This window comes from Eucyclogobius newberryi, unplaced genomic scaffold, assembly GCF_026437365.1.
Source record: "Eucyclogobius newberryi isolate DKJ021-1_F unplaced genomic scaffold, fEucNew1.0.hap1 SCAF_2, whole genome shotgun sequence".
Lineage (NCBI taxonomy): Eukaryota > Metazoa > Chordata > Actinopteri > Gobiiformes > Gobiidae > Eucyclogobius > Eucyclogobius newberryi.
In genome coordinates this window covers 11968226-11982717 of record NW_027315834.1, presented here as the reverse complement: position 1 = coordinate 11982717, position 14492 = coordinate 11968226, and the positions used below count along the sequence as shown (strand labels likewise).

Sequence of the window (14492 nt, the reverse complement as noted above, 5' to 3'; positions counted from 1 at the left end):
CGCTCTGTTTTCATACCTTTGATGTTTTATATTGCTTGACATATTATTTGTAAAAGGTACAAAAGGTGCTGGTGAAATAACTAATTATTATCGAAGCTATGAGGGTAAAAAAGTGAGGGTAAAATGTTTTGTTTTAAAGTGTTTTTTAAATGTGTTTCATGTCATAAACTAAAGCTGGGACCTTGTATGACTACTTGTGTGGTCTAAATATGTTTGAAACTAAACTTCATGAACTAAAGCTGTCATTTCAGAACTGCTCATGCTGAAAATGACCTCATATGACTACATGCGTGCTCTGTTTCCGTGTAGACAAAAATACTCACAGCAAATCAAAAACAGAGCGCTGAAAGATTGGTGAAGCAACCTGGCCGACCCCATATCCGCCGTGCACTCACAACCTTCACCGCATGTTCAATCTGGAAAGAAAACACATAACGTTGTCATGGGCACATTAGTTCTCTCCGTCACGCCTTTCACCGCCGCAGAGGGCCGAGCTTCTGTCACAATATCACAGGCAGCCCGAGACAGCCGCGCCTTTTTGCCGATTCCTGCACAGCTTTCCGATAATTGGAATTCATCCCATATCATTACACAAATGGGCCGAGCCGACTGCGCCGCCAGCAAACTCCGGTGGCCCTGATCCTTCTCTCAAAGCAAATGTCATAAACGTCGCATAAATCACTTACGGAGTCACGTGCCGAGCGGCGTTTGAGAGTTTTGATTAAGGCGCGTTGATGAGTGCGGGCGATCCTCAAGGACATGTGACCCTGGATTTAAGCTTTAAAGGTCCCATCGTAAACATCATTGAGGCGCTTTAGATTACTGAGGACAAAGTAGCCTTGGTATTTCCAGTAGTAATACTTGAAATAATGTCCTGAAGATACGTGAAAGCTTTATTTGGCTGATATTTTTCTAAACCAGGGCTATTCAACTTAAGGCCCGGGGGCCAGATCAGGCTCTCTAAATGGTTTAATCCGGCCTGCAACCAATCTTCCAAATATTGAAAAAATATATATAGATGGTTTGGTATATGGTTCGTTTAATCGTTGTTTTGTTCTGCTTTAGACTTGTATTCAGTCTGGGTTAGTCCTGTTTCGGACCAGGTTGGTATATTGTCTTATACTAGTTTCATTCTGGTTCAGTATGAAACAGATCTAGTGTTGTGGATATCTTGTGGAATTTTGTTAAAGTGGTGTTGTGTTGTGCACCTCCGTCCCAGAGACCACGGCCCAACAGAAAATCATGCCCTCTGGAAAGTGAAGTTGAATGGGAGCCCTGGTCTAGACCAAGGACTGCATCTACTCGAGGAGTGAGGAAGTTTAACTGAACAGGGGATTTAGTTTTTGTCAAAGCTTTAAAGGACAATATTATGCATTATTTGTACCGTTATTAGCATTTAAGCATGTTCTTGAGTAACTTTACTCAGGCATCTCATGTTTTATAATTTAAAGCAACTGCAAACATTACTTCATCAGGAATTGAGTTCGAGCGCAATACGGCAGAAGAGAGTATTACCGTGGGTAAGTAAACAAAAGCTAACTTGCCTCAAAATGCTGATTTAAGTTGTTATGAATGCGATTTGAAGGGCAGAAAAGCTCAGAACAAGTCTGTCGATGGTTTAGGTTCTTAAGAACAATAGAGTACGTTGCTGAAGCTCTATCTATGACGTAACCAAACTAGGGATAAAATGAGAGGCAAGGGAGATAACTTACTACTAACTTACTAACACTTGTTTCGAGGAAACAAGTGTGAATGAAGCTAGATACAACTCCAGGTGTGTTTTTCACGTGTAACAATGTTTGGGTAAACGCTCAGTGAAGTAAATTTTGCATAATCTGTGTCCTTTCAATGACAGCGGTGTGAAATGGGGGTGAAGAGTGGGGGATCAGCAAAATGTCGGCGACGGGAATTGATTTCATAGCGTTAAGGCTGCTAAAGTTTAGCATATGTGCTGCAGATTAGACCACTGGTGCACAGGTGAACTCATAGCTTCATGGATTACAACAAAAATTGACCATACTTTCGGACTTTAACCTTCTACTTTTTTCTTACGCTTTTCCCCTGAGGTCATTACAACGGATCTAATTTATAGATTTTTACTGGGTAACGGCCACCAGGAGGCACTCGAGCAGGAAGCGCAAGCGTTTTACACGCTGTGTAAATATCAACAACGTAACACTCACTGGCACAAGTACAAGATCAGGAGCAGATGAACCAGATGTGAAGACACAGACACAGGTAAATCAGCTCACGCAGAGTCATCAAGGACAGAGGGGACAGTAGGGACAGCTGTGTTGAGTTTTCTATTTGTTAAGCTTCAAAATGCTGTGTTACCAGTGGCACAGGTGCAAGACCCCTTGTTCAAAAGATGCATCAATACCGTGTAGCATATGTGTAAATATCTCAACGCGGGCACCTGCGGTTTATTGACAGGTCAGTATATGTACAATTTATATTTTCTTTGTGAATTTCGTGTGCATGGCTTTTATTCAAGAGCACTGTCATAGCCAAGAAATTACGATATATATATTGATGAATCTAAGTCCGATATACAAGTCCTTTATTTTCTTATTTTCTTTCTTTAAGCAGTATCCATCAATCTTTTCCAGTGTTGGTGTTTAATGTCTATGATTATGTCTATGTATGTTTATGTATGAAAACTAATAGTCAATGACCAGCTTGGGTCATTTTAATGGGTCTAAAGTAAATCCTCTGCCATTGAAAGCAAGAATTCAAACTTTGGAGGAAGAAGTTGTACTTTTTATTGTTGGGTTTTTTATTGCAAATAATTAGGAGACTGGTGAGCACAAAGGCGCAGGACTAAATTTAGCCAGACAGCAGCGTCTATCAGAGGCACAAAATTATGGACCACATTGTCAGAATCTGTGACCACTCAAAAACTTCAGAACGGTTCTTCAAAATTGGTTGAAAACAAACCAATCATGAATTACTGTCGCTTTTACTGTAAATAATCTTTTTTCTCAGTAACGCCTCGGATTTTGGACATACTATGTGTCTGTTATTAGGTTTAATGTTTAATGTCTTCAAATGTTAAGTAGTCTAATTTAATGTTTAGTGGGGTTTTTTGACCGAATGAATGTTAGCTTTTGTGCTAACTCATATTTATGCTGAAACAGTTGCGGAAACATTGATGAATATGCACTGTCCTAATTCAAATAAATAAAACTAAATTAAAATTAAAAGTCAATAATGTTTAGGTTAAAAATGTATTTATTTTTTTTACAATAAAATAGAATAAAAAATCTGGATTGATCAATATGAGGAAAATACATATGAAAAAATGTAGTGGTCTCGAATTTGATGAGTACATCTGTTCTTTTCTTCTGTATCTACCTCTGTATCTACCTGCGTAGATGAAATTTCCCCATGTGGGACAATAAAGGAATATCTTATCTTATCTTATCTTATACACATTTATGACATTGTTAAAAGTCAAAAAGCAGATTATAATTTCATACATATCACAGATACTGATATGAGCAATGCCAATTTTATTAGTATTAGTTCCAGGTTTGGATCAATACGTGAATGCAGTGAGGCTTTTTGTGTTTACTCGCTGATGTTTTGTCCAAAATATCTCATAATGTTTGGGCTTTTAGTCAAACAAAGCTGTTCTGTAGTTAACTGTAACAGTTACTTCAATCTGCTTTGTCATATGTTACTCATATTTGAAAGAAATAGCCCTTTTCCTTCGGCCTTGGTAAATAACATTGCAATGCATGTAGTTGTTGTAGCTCCAGATGACAGAGAGAGAAATGTCCAGTAGAATTGCTGTTGTCAGTCCCGAGCAGACATTTACAGCATGATGTCACTCCGCTGCGTGTGCTGACCACTGCAGCAGCAGCGGTTGCCGCGGTTTTCAATTAGGTTTGACCGTAAAACCTAAGAGAAGTGCATTAAAATATTTTACGGGGCCACAATTTTTCAGTCTGTCAGAGTGTAACTGCCGGGCACCTTTTTAGAAATTAGAATCCATTTTGTTCACTATAATAATTTGTCAGCTCAAGAACAATTAGGCGATTCCCCGAACGACTTTAATCTAAACTGGAGCGTGTGGACGGCCAAAAGGGACGAAAAAAAATTGACTTATAGACTAATAGATTTTCATTAGCTCACATGTATTTATTGACATACAAACGCAATAAACTTCTACCCTTCTGGTTTATGGGATGACGACACGTTTCTCACCAGAGGCCTGTTAGTAGAAGCTGGTTCAGTTTGAGTTTGGGCTCAATTAAGGTTTATTTGGAGCAAACGCAGAGTTTTCTAGCTCAAGTTTGGTTTAGTTCTGTGTAACAACAAAACATGGACCAATCAGCTGTGAGCACAATGACACGTGACACACTCAAACCTTTGGAACGGGATCTCATTTATTTCAAAGAATTCCCTAATTAAACAGCTTAGTATAATGTTTTGATATCATGTACGTGCATTTCGAGTACGGTAGTTAGCAATTATTTTTTTCCAACAATTATTTTCTATTGTACTTCGAGACTTGAGTTAAATACATTATCAATCAAATAAATGTTAAAATACAGTGACTGAAGGCTTCTAGAAAGAGAATATCCATAACTAAAGTGTACTATTGAATAAACCCTAAAATTGTTTATTCTTTTTTGCCATTTTTGCCATTGTCTTTGGTGTAAAAAGCTCCCTTCATATGTGTTTTAGAGTCTGTTTAGTTCAAACAATGATTACAAAAGTATAAAATATCTGACACTAATCAACGCTAAAACTAGATACTCATTTGAACAACGATCAAAAGGAAAAACACACACAAAAATCACATAAACAGGACTTATTTGGATCTTTCCTGAACAGTTTTAACACAAATTTGGCCCTCACAGACCAAGACGGCATGGTATTTCTATCTGTATTGAGAATCAAACTGGTTTCTTAACGTTAAAATCAAGATTTAAATTTCAGTATCGCAACACCACTAATAGGCATTATATTTGATGAGAACATTTTATTCAGTTATGGAGCATTGATGGATGAAAAACATTTGGAACATTATTATTGTGCGAAAGGACCAAGTGGGCAAAGGTAACAGGGCCTTGAACTCCAAAGCGTTTGACAATGAATGTAATATTTCGACACAAAATCTGAGCACCTCCTTCAGAACGTTGACATTTCCCAAACGCTTACACAGTTTGTACAACCCAATAAAAGACCAAAGTGCAGCTCTACAGACACGAGAGGATGCGACGCACCCACATAGACAAACAGAGGGAAAAGTGTCGGATAAGCGGCGCAAACCCACCTCTTCAGACGGTAATAGGGCCATTTGACTCAACAGGCCTTCTTTACAGCCCCCAATGCAGCGCAATGAAACATTATTACGCTCTCATTTCGAAACCATTCCATTTCCTTGTAAAGCACAGCGCATGTGACGAGTCAATGCAATGAAATGTTTATACAGCTAAAGCGATTAGAAGCAAAGTTCAACCTTCAGACAGGCCGGGATTGTGGGTCGAGGTTGGTCATTACCGTCAGCAAACTACACGGGAACATTATCGAGTCAATTCAACGGGTCAAAAGTCAGATGTCAACGCGTACATGTAAAGGATAGATCTGTGGAAACGCCTGCAATAATGTAAAGAAACAAGATAAGCACTGCAAAGATGTAGAGGAAGTAAATGAGCAATAAAGAAGAAAATAAACAAAAGATTCAAGGTAGTGAGCTGCTTTTATTTCAACTCGTGTTTTGTATGTGTGAATTTTAATCAGAGTACTACTGTGTATTTGTACTTGGATGCATATTCATAGATATTTCAATGCATGTTTTTGTTATATATATATATATATAGAGAGAGAGCTTTAAACCATGTAATAGCGTTGTTCCCTTCATCAAAAACAACCTGGAGTTGTATTTTGCTTCATTCACACTTTGTTTTGATGAATCCTGTTTAGTACGTTCACTTCCATCTGAGTCTAAGAATGCTATAGGCAAGCTAGCTTTTGTTTATTTCGTAATTTGTGATTTTGTTTTTTGTTGTTGTATGAAACTTCAAGAAAAGGGCAGATATTTATACGATTTTTTCTTCTTTCTGCTCCTTTTCGATTGTGATAGTACTTTATGTTAACGTGAATAACACCCAATTGAAATAAATAAGTAAATCCCTCTGCTTCCTGTAAATGGACCGCTAACACAAATCGTCGTGAGGGAACGCCCGACTGATATAAAGTAATGTATGCTTTTCAATTAGCTCTAATACATGAGGTACCAATAACAACAAACAATCTTAAAGGACATATGAATATTCAAAAATACACGGACCAAACTATGTATTCACTGAACACACACGAGACAGAAAATGTGTATTACGATCGTACTCTCCATTAGCAGAGGAGAAAACAAGCTAAGGCTAATTTTAACAACATGGCACTAACAGGAAAAACATTTGCTGTGAAGCCCAATTGAGTGCTGAAAGGAAAAAAGGCCATAGATATGAAAATACCACAATATCACTAGGGAAAACTGGAAAACCTGCCCCCATCTGCCTGCACTTTAAAAGGTACTTTGCTAAATGAGAAGTATGAGGAAGCAAGCAACTGACATGCACCGACAATGTTAACCAATTACAGATGTTGTTGGATGAGAACCACGTGGAGACAACTGACTGAGCGGTCGTATCAAACAGGACGTTTTGAAACATGTTCTTCACTCACGTTCACGTTAGTTTTGGAACTATTTACTTGGGCCTCAGAACTCCTGCCATGGACAAGATTGACGGATACGTTTGGATTGTGCTATTGGCAGCAGGAAAAAAGGCCATAACAAAGAAATGGATGACACAAGCCTCACCAAGGATCAAGGACTGGACTGACCTTGTAACGGACGTTGGACAAATGGAAAATTGACATTCAGACTTAATTTGGAATTGGAAAAATGTGTTATTGTCTAGTTGATTTAAACTTTAAATTGTATTCTCTGGTCATTTTCTGCATTTGTTCAATTCTTTGAAATAATAAGAAAAAGCATTAAAAAAATTAAATATTTTGTATATGTTCTTCACTCATGGTTCAAAATTGGAAATGGGTAGGAGTGGACGGTAATGACAAAAATTAATATATCTCGAAATATTTTTGCACAATCTCAAAAACAATATCACAACAATATGTCTTGGATCAAGTTCAAGTATCGCTCAAAACGTGAATGAACCACAAAATGAACAAGAAAAGGGCAGAAATATCACTTTATACACTTGTTTGGAAGATGACTGTAGCCCTTTCTGTCTCTTTTTGAGGTAATTGTTTATATAGTTTACACCGTATAGTCTAATTTTACATAGCTCCAAAACAAAAATTGCATTATTAGCCATATTTTGATATATATCCCCCTTTAAAACCACAATTTCCTTTAAAGGCGGTATGGACGATTTTTCGGCGATTTGAGAACGCAGGCGGAAGTGCATGCGCACTCCCCCGTGTGGACTGATACAACACACATGTGCGTTTGTTTATTAGCGCAACGGAGCGCATCGCATCGCTCGTCTCCCGTAGATTTCTGTCCACTTCTGCGTCAGCTCGAACTGTCTTTCTCCGTCTTCATTTTGCCCCGTACACCGAGGGAACTATATTATGATAGATCCATGCGCTTAGGCACGCAGAAACGTGGGGACGAGCCTGACGCGGCTGCAGGTGAGCGGTAGGTGCGTTTTATGATTGATACGTGGCAGGATAAATTATTTATCCACGCCACGAGGAAATATGATAAAAGATTTGCTGAAAAAAATCGTCCATAGCACCTTTAACCCTAAGTGGAGATTACATAATAACACGTCTTCTTTCAGAAAATCGTCTTTACCATAATAATGTTTTACCCCTGCTGGTTGGTTGTTCCGAATAGAGCACCAGACACACATCATGGTCATAACAGACTCGGCCGTATCTGCTCGCTCCACCATTACTCCTTTATGGGCTTTTTTATTTCAAGGCGGGGGCAGAGTCCGGAGCCGTACAAAACAATTACGCCAACCGTCAACATCTGCTGCACCCTCCAATCACCCCCAAAACTGCCTTCAAAACACGCATCCACCGAAGAATAAAAAACAGGGCCAACCCAGTTTCCAGACGGCCGGTGTGCAGCGAGCTTAATAGTGTGGTATCATGCAAAGCAGTGGCCCAGACTCACAGCCGGGATTTGAATAAGGCCAAGGGTTTAAAGATGGCAAACAGGAGCTAAAGCTGGATTTTTCGGCAGCGGCGATGGGGCGATTTGAGGAAATAGTGGAGGTTAACTGCAAGATAAATGTCAACTGGCTAAATCTGAACGGATGAAAATATCTTGATGACATGTTAGTGTTTGCAGGATTTGTTTTTGTTAAAGGTGCACTCTGTAACCTTTCTGATGGGGGATGCGCCAAGGGGTGGGCGATATTGAAAAACACATCTGGATGGACGAGAATATGCTAATCACAAAAGTGCAGAGATATTCCCTTTTTTGGAAGTTTACACAACGTAACTTTTTCATTTGAATTTCTAGTCAACTCTTTTTTACAATAAACAATCAAATGTTGCATATCTTCAAACCAACATTCCCAGGATTATCTAAATTGAAATATATGGCCTACCTCTAGATGTGCCAACCATTTATCTACATATTGCGTCTCCTGGAATGTTCCACAATATAGCATTAAAAGCGCTGTACCAGATGTAGATCTATTCTAAACTCTTTACAGCTCCAGCATGCATCGCTCACGTTCCTAATGGATTCACAGCAACCTAAATATTCACAGCGATGACCTTAAAAGAGCTTTTCACAACTCTTTGACCTTAGAGTGAGTTTTGCTGTCTCAGTAAAGCTAACAAACATTAGCATACTAACGGCACACTTCCTACTTGTGGAGAATAAAACACTCTATAATCAGATGTAGAGAAATCGCTGTGGTCTCATTTTCACCCAAATAGATGCTTTTACAATACTGTCTGGAGCCAAACAGATTTTACTTTATTACATGCAAAACTATCAGCCGCTTTAAACTTATTTGTATTGTATCTATTCAAGTACATGTGTTTTTATTGCAAGAAAAATACCTTGTCAGACAACCATTATTACTGTGAGCGGGCCCGCCTCTCCACAGATCTGACCTCGCTTGTCTCCATGGATATACTGTGGAACATTCTAGGCAAAGGGGGTCCCTCATTTGTCCAGGACTGATCCAATCGTAGAAAAGGTTATAACCTTCCTTTTTTCAAATCTAGACATTGCGACTTCCATCTGAAGGTAATTTGCTGGTCTGAGAAAGTCGACTTTAGGTTAGGTCTGAGCTGATTAAGCCCTGCACTATCCTGCCTTTGTTTACCTGCTAAATTGGTTTTGTAATCTTATTGAAACCTGAAATCTGTCTGCCTTTTCCGCACCACTGTTAAGAACCAGATCAGTATTTGATTGGATTGTTTTCTCCCTTGACCAAGATTTAAAAAAAACCCACAAATTCTACCTTAATCCACCATATCTACACAACAAGGGATTCTCTTTTTTTTTTCTTCACAAAATCCCCTCCTCATTGTCTTCAAACGAGTGGTTTGTGGCTTTGAGATGAAGATGCACGATGAATAAAATCCAGAATTTGACTGCCTTACGTGTTGATACAGTCTTTAGCGCAGAAAAGGGTTGTCAAAAGTGTGATCAAAAGTGATCAGATACTGATCAATACTAAAACTAGTATCAGCTACTATCTACTCATTTGAACAAGTATTAATTCTAAAAATTAACAAGACAAAATGGGACCTTTTGTGAACAGTTTTAAAATGATCTGGAGCTTTACTACTACTACTACTACATGACTTTGTTTTTGTGTGTGCATCTGGTCCTTGAGATGAACCAGTTTCTGTCTTAAAGTGGTGCCCGGTTGAGGTAAAGAAATAACATCTCCATGTGTGACAAGTCGGATTTTACTTATTGTATTTTTCTTCAATTAAACATTGATTCAGCGAAGCATTTTGGTCAATAACTTCACTGAATTCACCTGCTGAATTTCTGTCTCAGCAGCAAAACCAACAGCGAGAAGATAATTACTTCTTCCATCCTTCCATCACATACTGTATCTAACATTACTAGCTACCAGAGACTATGCCCCGATGTTCAGTAGACTATTCGTCGCAGTATTCATGTCTGCTTTAGTCTCTCGAGGTTCAATCATTTACATTTACACTCTAATTCAAAGGCGCACGCTCTTAATCAAGCTATTATTATCACCTTGGACAAGTGTTACTGTGTAGACTGTGGCAGAGGAACAAAGCTGACATTTGTAGTTCGTTGCCATGAAGCCGCTTTGTCTGGTCCCTTGTGCCTAATGAACACAAGGCGCTGCAGACGAGCTCTTGTTCAAACCGCACACAGGAGGCAATAGTGACTCAGCGAGGCCTAATGAACCAGCGTCGCTGATTAGAGGAGAAGACGAGACTTTTGTGCTGGTGAGGCTGAACCTTTATTCACTGATTGAGCACCAGTCCGCTGAAGTTCATTTGGCGTCATAGTTTTTTTTTTTTAGGTTTGTTTGTGGTTTTCGACTGCTCGGTCAGCGTCTTCTTCAGAGTTCTTGTGTGATGTTCCTTGCGTGTTTTGACAGCTGATTTACACTGGTTTTGGCATTCGATGCTTAGCAACTTGGGAAGTCTAGATTTGAGAGACTCCGGAGCCAGGCCCTGTAAGTTTTATCCAGAGGGTTTGGGCTGGTACCATCCCATCAACCACCTTTAGGTCTCGACACAAGTCATTGTGTGTAAACTGTTTGGTGTGTTATGGTAGAAATGAATAAGTGTGTAAAACTGGCATCCGAGGTAAAGGCTAACTGACTTTAGGTTGAGTTTTCTGATCTTGTGTGTCTTGTAAGTTCCTAGTGACCACTGAACATCGTCTTTTACGTGTTACTGGTGAAATAAAAGTTTTACACAACAAGGCTACTTTTAATATGAGGATTTGCTTCACCATTCATTTGCATGTTAACGAACGCTCGACTTGACGCAACTCCGGTTCGCACCGGGCAAGCAAATGGCCGAAAAACATAACAACTTGTAAAAAGAGTGCGAGTGAGCAAGTGTGAAAAACAAACTAACTAAAAACATTTCAAAATAAACTGTTGAAGCACTATATATAATTTTGCCTTGACTCTTCTCTTCTCTTTGAAAAGTGATCTTTAGGTTTTGTATCGTAACTTCTTGCTCTGTACATTATCATTTGTGCTCACGATAAACTTACCAAGCCACTTTCTCTTCCCTCCTTCCTGTTTTAGCTACATACCCAGATCCTACTCTGCAGCAAGATAATCAGCCACCTCAACTTCTCCTTCATCTCATCACTGGAGAAAGTAAAAATGCATGCTTTTTACACGGTTTGTATGTTGCAATAAAAGCTGAATGTTCATTTATAGTGGCGTCCAAGTGTGTATTTTGGTATGTTTCCTTACTTCATACAACCCTTTGATCAAACTATCCATCTGATCATACATTTATTTGACCCAAAATGAATACCGCTGTTTAAGCTCCATGTGGAAATGCCTTTGCCGGTGGGTGAAGCATCTAAAGCCAGACAAACTGACAGTTAAAATACAGACAGTCTACTATGATGAAACACATTTGGAAAAGACTCAGCATGAGCCAAGATGTGAGGCCTAGAATGTGTTGCTGAAGTCTGCGGGACATTTCGGGTCATTAAAAGTGAGCTGTCGACGCTTGTGAAGGTGAGAGTGAAGCGCAGACGGTGTGAGACACTTCCTGCCTCTCCCTTCCTCTGACACTGCGACACATCGTAAACAGAGACAGTGACACTCCCTGTAACGGTGATGGAGCTGAATGAGCCTCGGAAAGTAACAGAATACTCAGTGGGATTGAGTTAACGTTCGGAAAAGTAGTAGTTTGTATTCCCGTAGAGGTCCGGATCGAACGTCAACATTTGCGTTGATGGCCAGATAGCTAATTTTCGTCATGATTTTCCTTATTTAGTCATATCAGCATTGATTTAATCTTGGTTTTGACTCCGTTGAGTTTCACTAATACATTAAGGCATAAGGCATTTTATTGCAACTGGAACCAATGGTGTCAAAAGTACATTCAAACATCGCAATAATATTGATATCGCAGCCAATCACAATCAACAGCCATCTCACAATATTTTCCAATATCGTGCAGCCCTGGTATTTAGCAAAACCTAAAATCTCCACTGATTGAACATTAGGTAAACTAAAAATGATTGACATGTGACGACACAATCCCGATCTCTACAAAATTATCACATATCATTATAAAAATGACCAACCCATAGAGATCTTTGATACTAACAGCTTTTTACTCTATTCTGGATAGTTTTATAATCTGTCATATCTCTTTTAAAACCAGATACTTCTTTTTAATTGTAAAGTGTCAGCCCTGCAGTTGGTGACATTATTTAAAATAAACAGTCAATAACATGTCACCTTAACCTAGTATCAACTTAAGAGGTAAACAAGGGCTGAGCGACCAATCACAATTGTTTTTCTCCTTACCTTTTGCTTTAAGAAATAAAAATGTCTTTCAGCAATGGTTTCATGATCATAAACAAGACAGACTTTTAATCAAAGCCTTTTAACACAAAAAGTCCAAACTCTGCTCTAAACCACATGCTTTCACTGACAGGATTAACTATGGACCAAAAACTCAATGTAAAAACCTCAAAAATATCATTGCAGATTAGACATGAGTGAATCTCAAAGCTCTCATTAGTCGTCCAGCCCTACGGTAAACAGTAAACATCAAAGTACAAATTGATAACGACTAAATATTGAAACCCAGAAATCAAACCTAAAACTAGTATCAAAGCGATTCAATACAGCAGATGAAGATGCTGAAAAAGTTACATAAATGGAACAAAAGTTGACCTTTCCTGAATAGTTTGACAATTATTTTGGTCATTATATATCAGAACTAGTATAAGACCACATGGTAAACAAACTTGTCTTATTCTGTATTGTTGATTTGACCTGGACGAACCCATCCTTAAAGGCGCAATGGACGATTTTTCGGCGATTTGAGAACGCAGGCGGAAGTGCGCATGCGCACTCCCCGTGTGGACCGATACAACACAAACGTGTGTTTGTTTATTAGCGCAACAGAGCGCATCGCATCGCTCGTCTCCCGTAGATTTCTGTCCACTTCTGCGTCAGCTCGAACTGTCTTTCTCCGTCTTCATTTTGCCCCGTACACTGAGGGAACTATATTATGATAGATCCATGCGCTTAGGCACGCGGAAACATGGGGACGAACCGCACGCGGCTGCAGGTGAGCGATAGGTGCGTTTTATGATTGATACGTGGCAGGACAAATGATTTATCCACGCCACGAGGAAATATGATAAAAAAAAATTGCTGAAAGAAATCGTCAATTCCACCTTTAAGTCTTAACTAGACTGTGTAGATTTTAACGACAGAAATGGAATGGCATGTTCAGTAAATTGCTTCTATCAAGTATTTTTTTTTTTATTATTTGGGTTCGGTAACATCCTTGTCAACAAGAAAATAATTACATTTTCCTTGTAAAACAGAAGCTTTTAGGTAGGTACCCACGGGTAAAAAAAAGGGTCATTGGGAGAAAAAGATTTAAAACATTGGTGCATGTATGACCAATTACTGCACCAGTTCCTTGGTACTATAATAAGGTCTCTTTCATTCAATCTCAATACAAACCAGATAACGTCACTATTGGCCTTTATATTTTGGATAAGATAAGATAAGCCTTTATTTGCCCACACAATGGGGAAAGAACAGATAACTTATAGAAAGCTTTTAGAAAAAAAACCCTTTTAATAGAAATACTCTTATAAACAAAACTCTTATAGACAAAACCTCTTATATTCTTAATAAGGAATAAAAAATAAATAAAAAATATGAGATGTTGTGATTAGACTCTCAGAAGTGGTGCCATGTTGTCTGTCACTGTCAATGAGTGTAATGCAGTGGGCCAGGCCTGCCTACAGCTCTGTTATCAGCGAATGAAATGAGACATTAACCTCGAAAGCAAACAAATGTGTCAGAGCTGATTAAACATGTGCACTCACACACTGAAACAAGGCCATTCAAAACCTAAGACGACAAAAGGCAAAAGGCTGCGCTCACGTCGTCGTGATCACAGATGGCGTGCAAGGGCCTGTGAAACTCTACAGGAGACTCACAGTTTTTGAAAGAAATATCCAAAATCTACATTCATAAATGTCGACAGACGCAGCAGCAGTCATCAAAGGCTTTATTACAAATTAATATAAAAGTGACTCCCTCTTAATATGACTTTTAAAATTACAGATTGAAGTGTGTTTTAGTAGTCTATGCGTAATATTTAAGCAATAGGCCACAATTTGCAGATACAGTTGTTTTCTCGTTGTGCTTCGGACTCATTTTACGGCATTACTGTTGTACTCCATCAAAAACTCTCTGTTGATCTGATAAATCATTATCTCATTGTCCCCATTTCTTCTGGACCACAAATTTGTCTGAAGC

General features: G+C 38.8%; 1 protein-coding gene across 1 annotated transcript in view; it reads right to left on the bottom strand.

Moving 5' to 3' along the window:
• The window catches only part of LOC140366996 (protein turtle homolog A-like), a 151549-nt gene that overhangs the window by 120265 nt on the left and 16792 nt on the right, over positions 1-14492 (bottom strand). Inside the window, exon 2 of the mRNA XM_072453274.1 lies at positions 324-416. Within this exon, the coding sequence (XP_072309375.1) occupies positions 324-378 (55 nt within the window). The 5' untranslated portion in view covers positions 379-416. The remainder of the gene's footprint in view (positions 1-323; positions 417-14492) is intronic.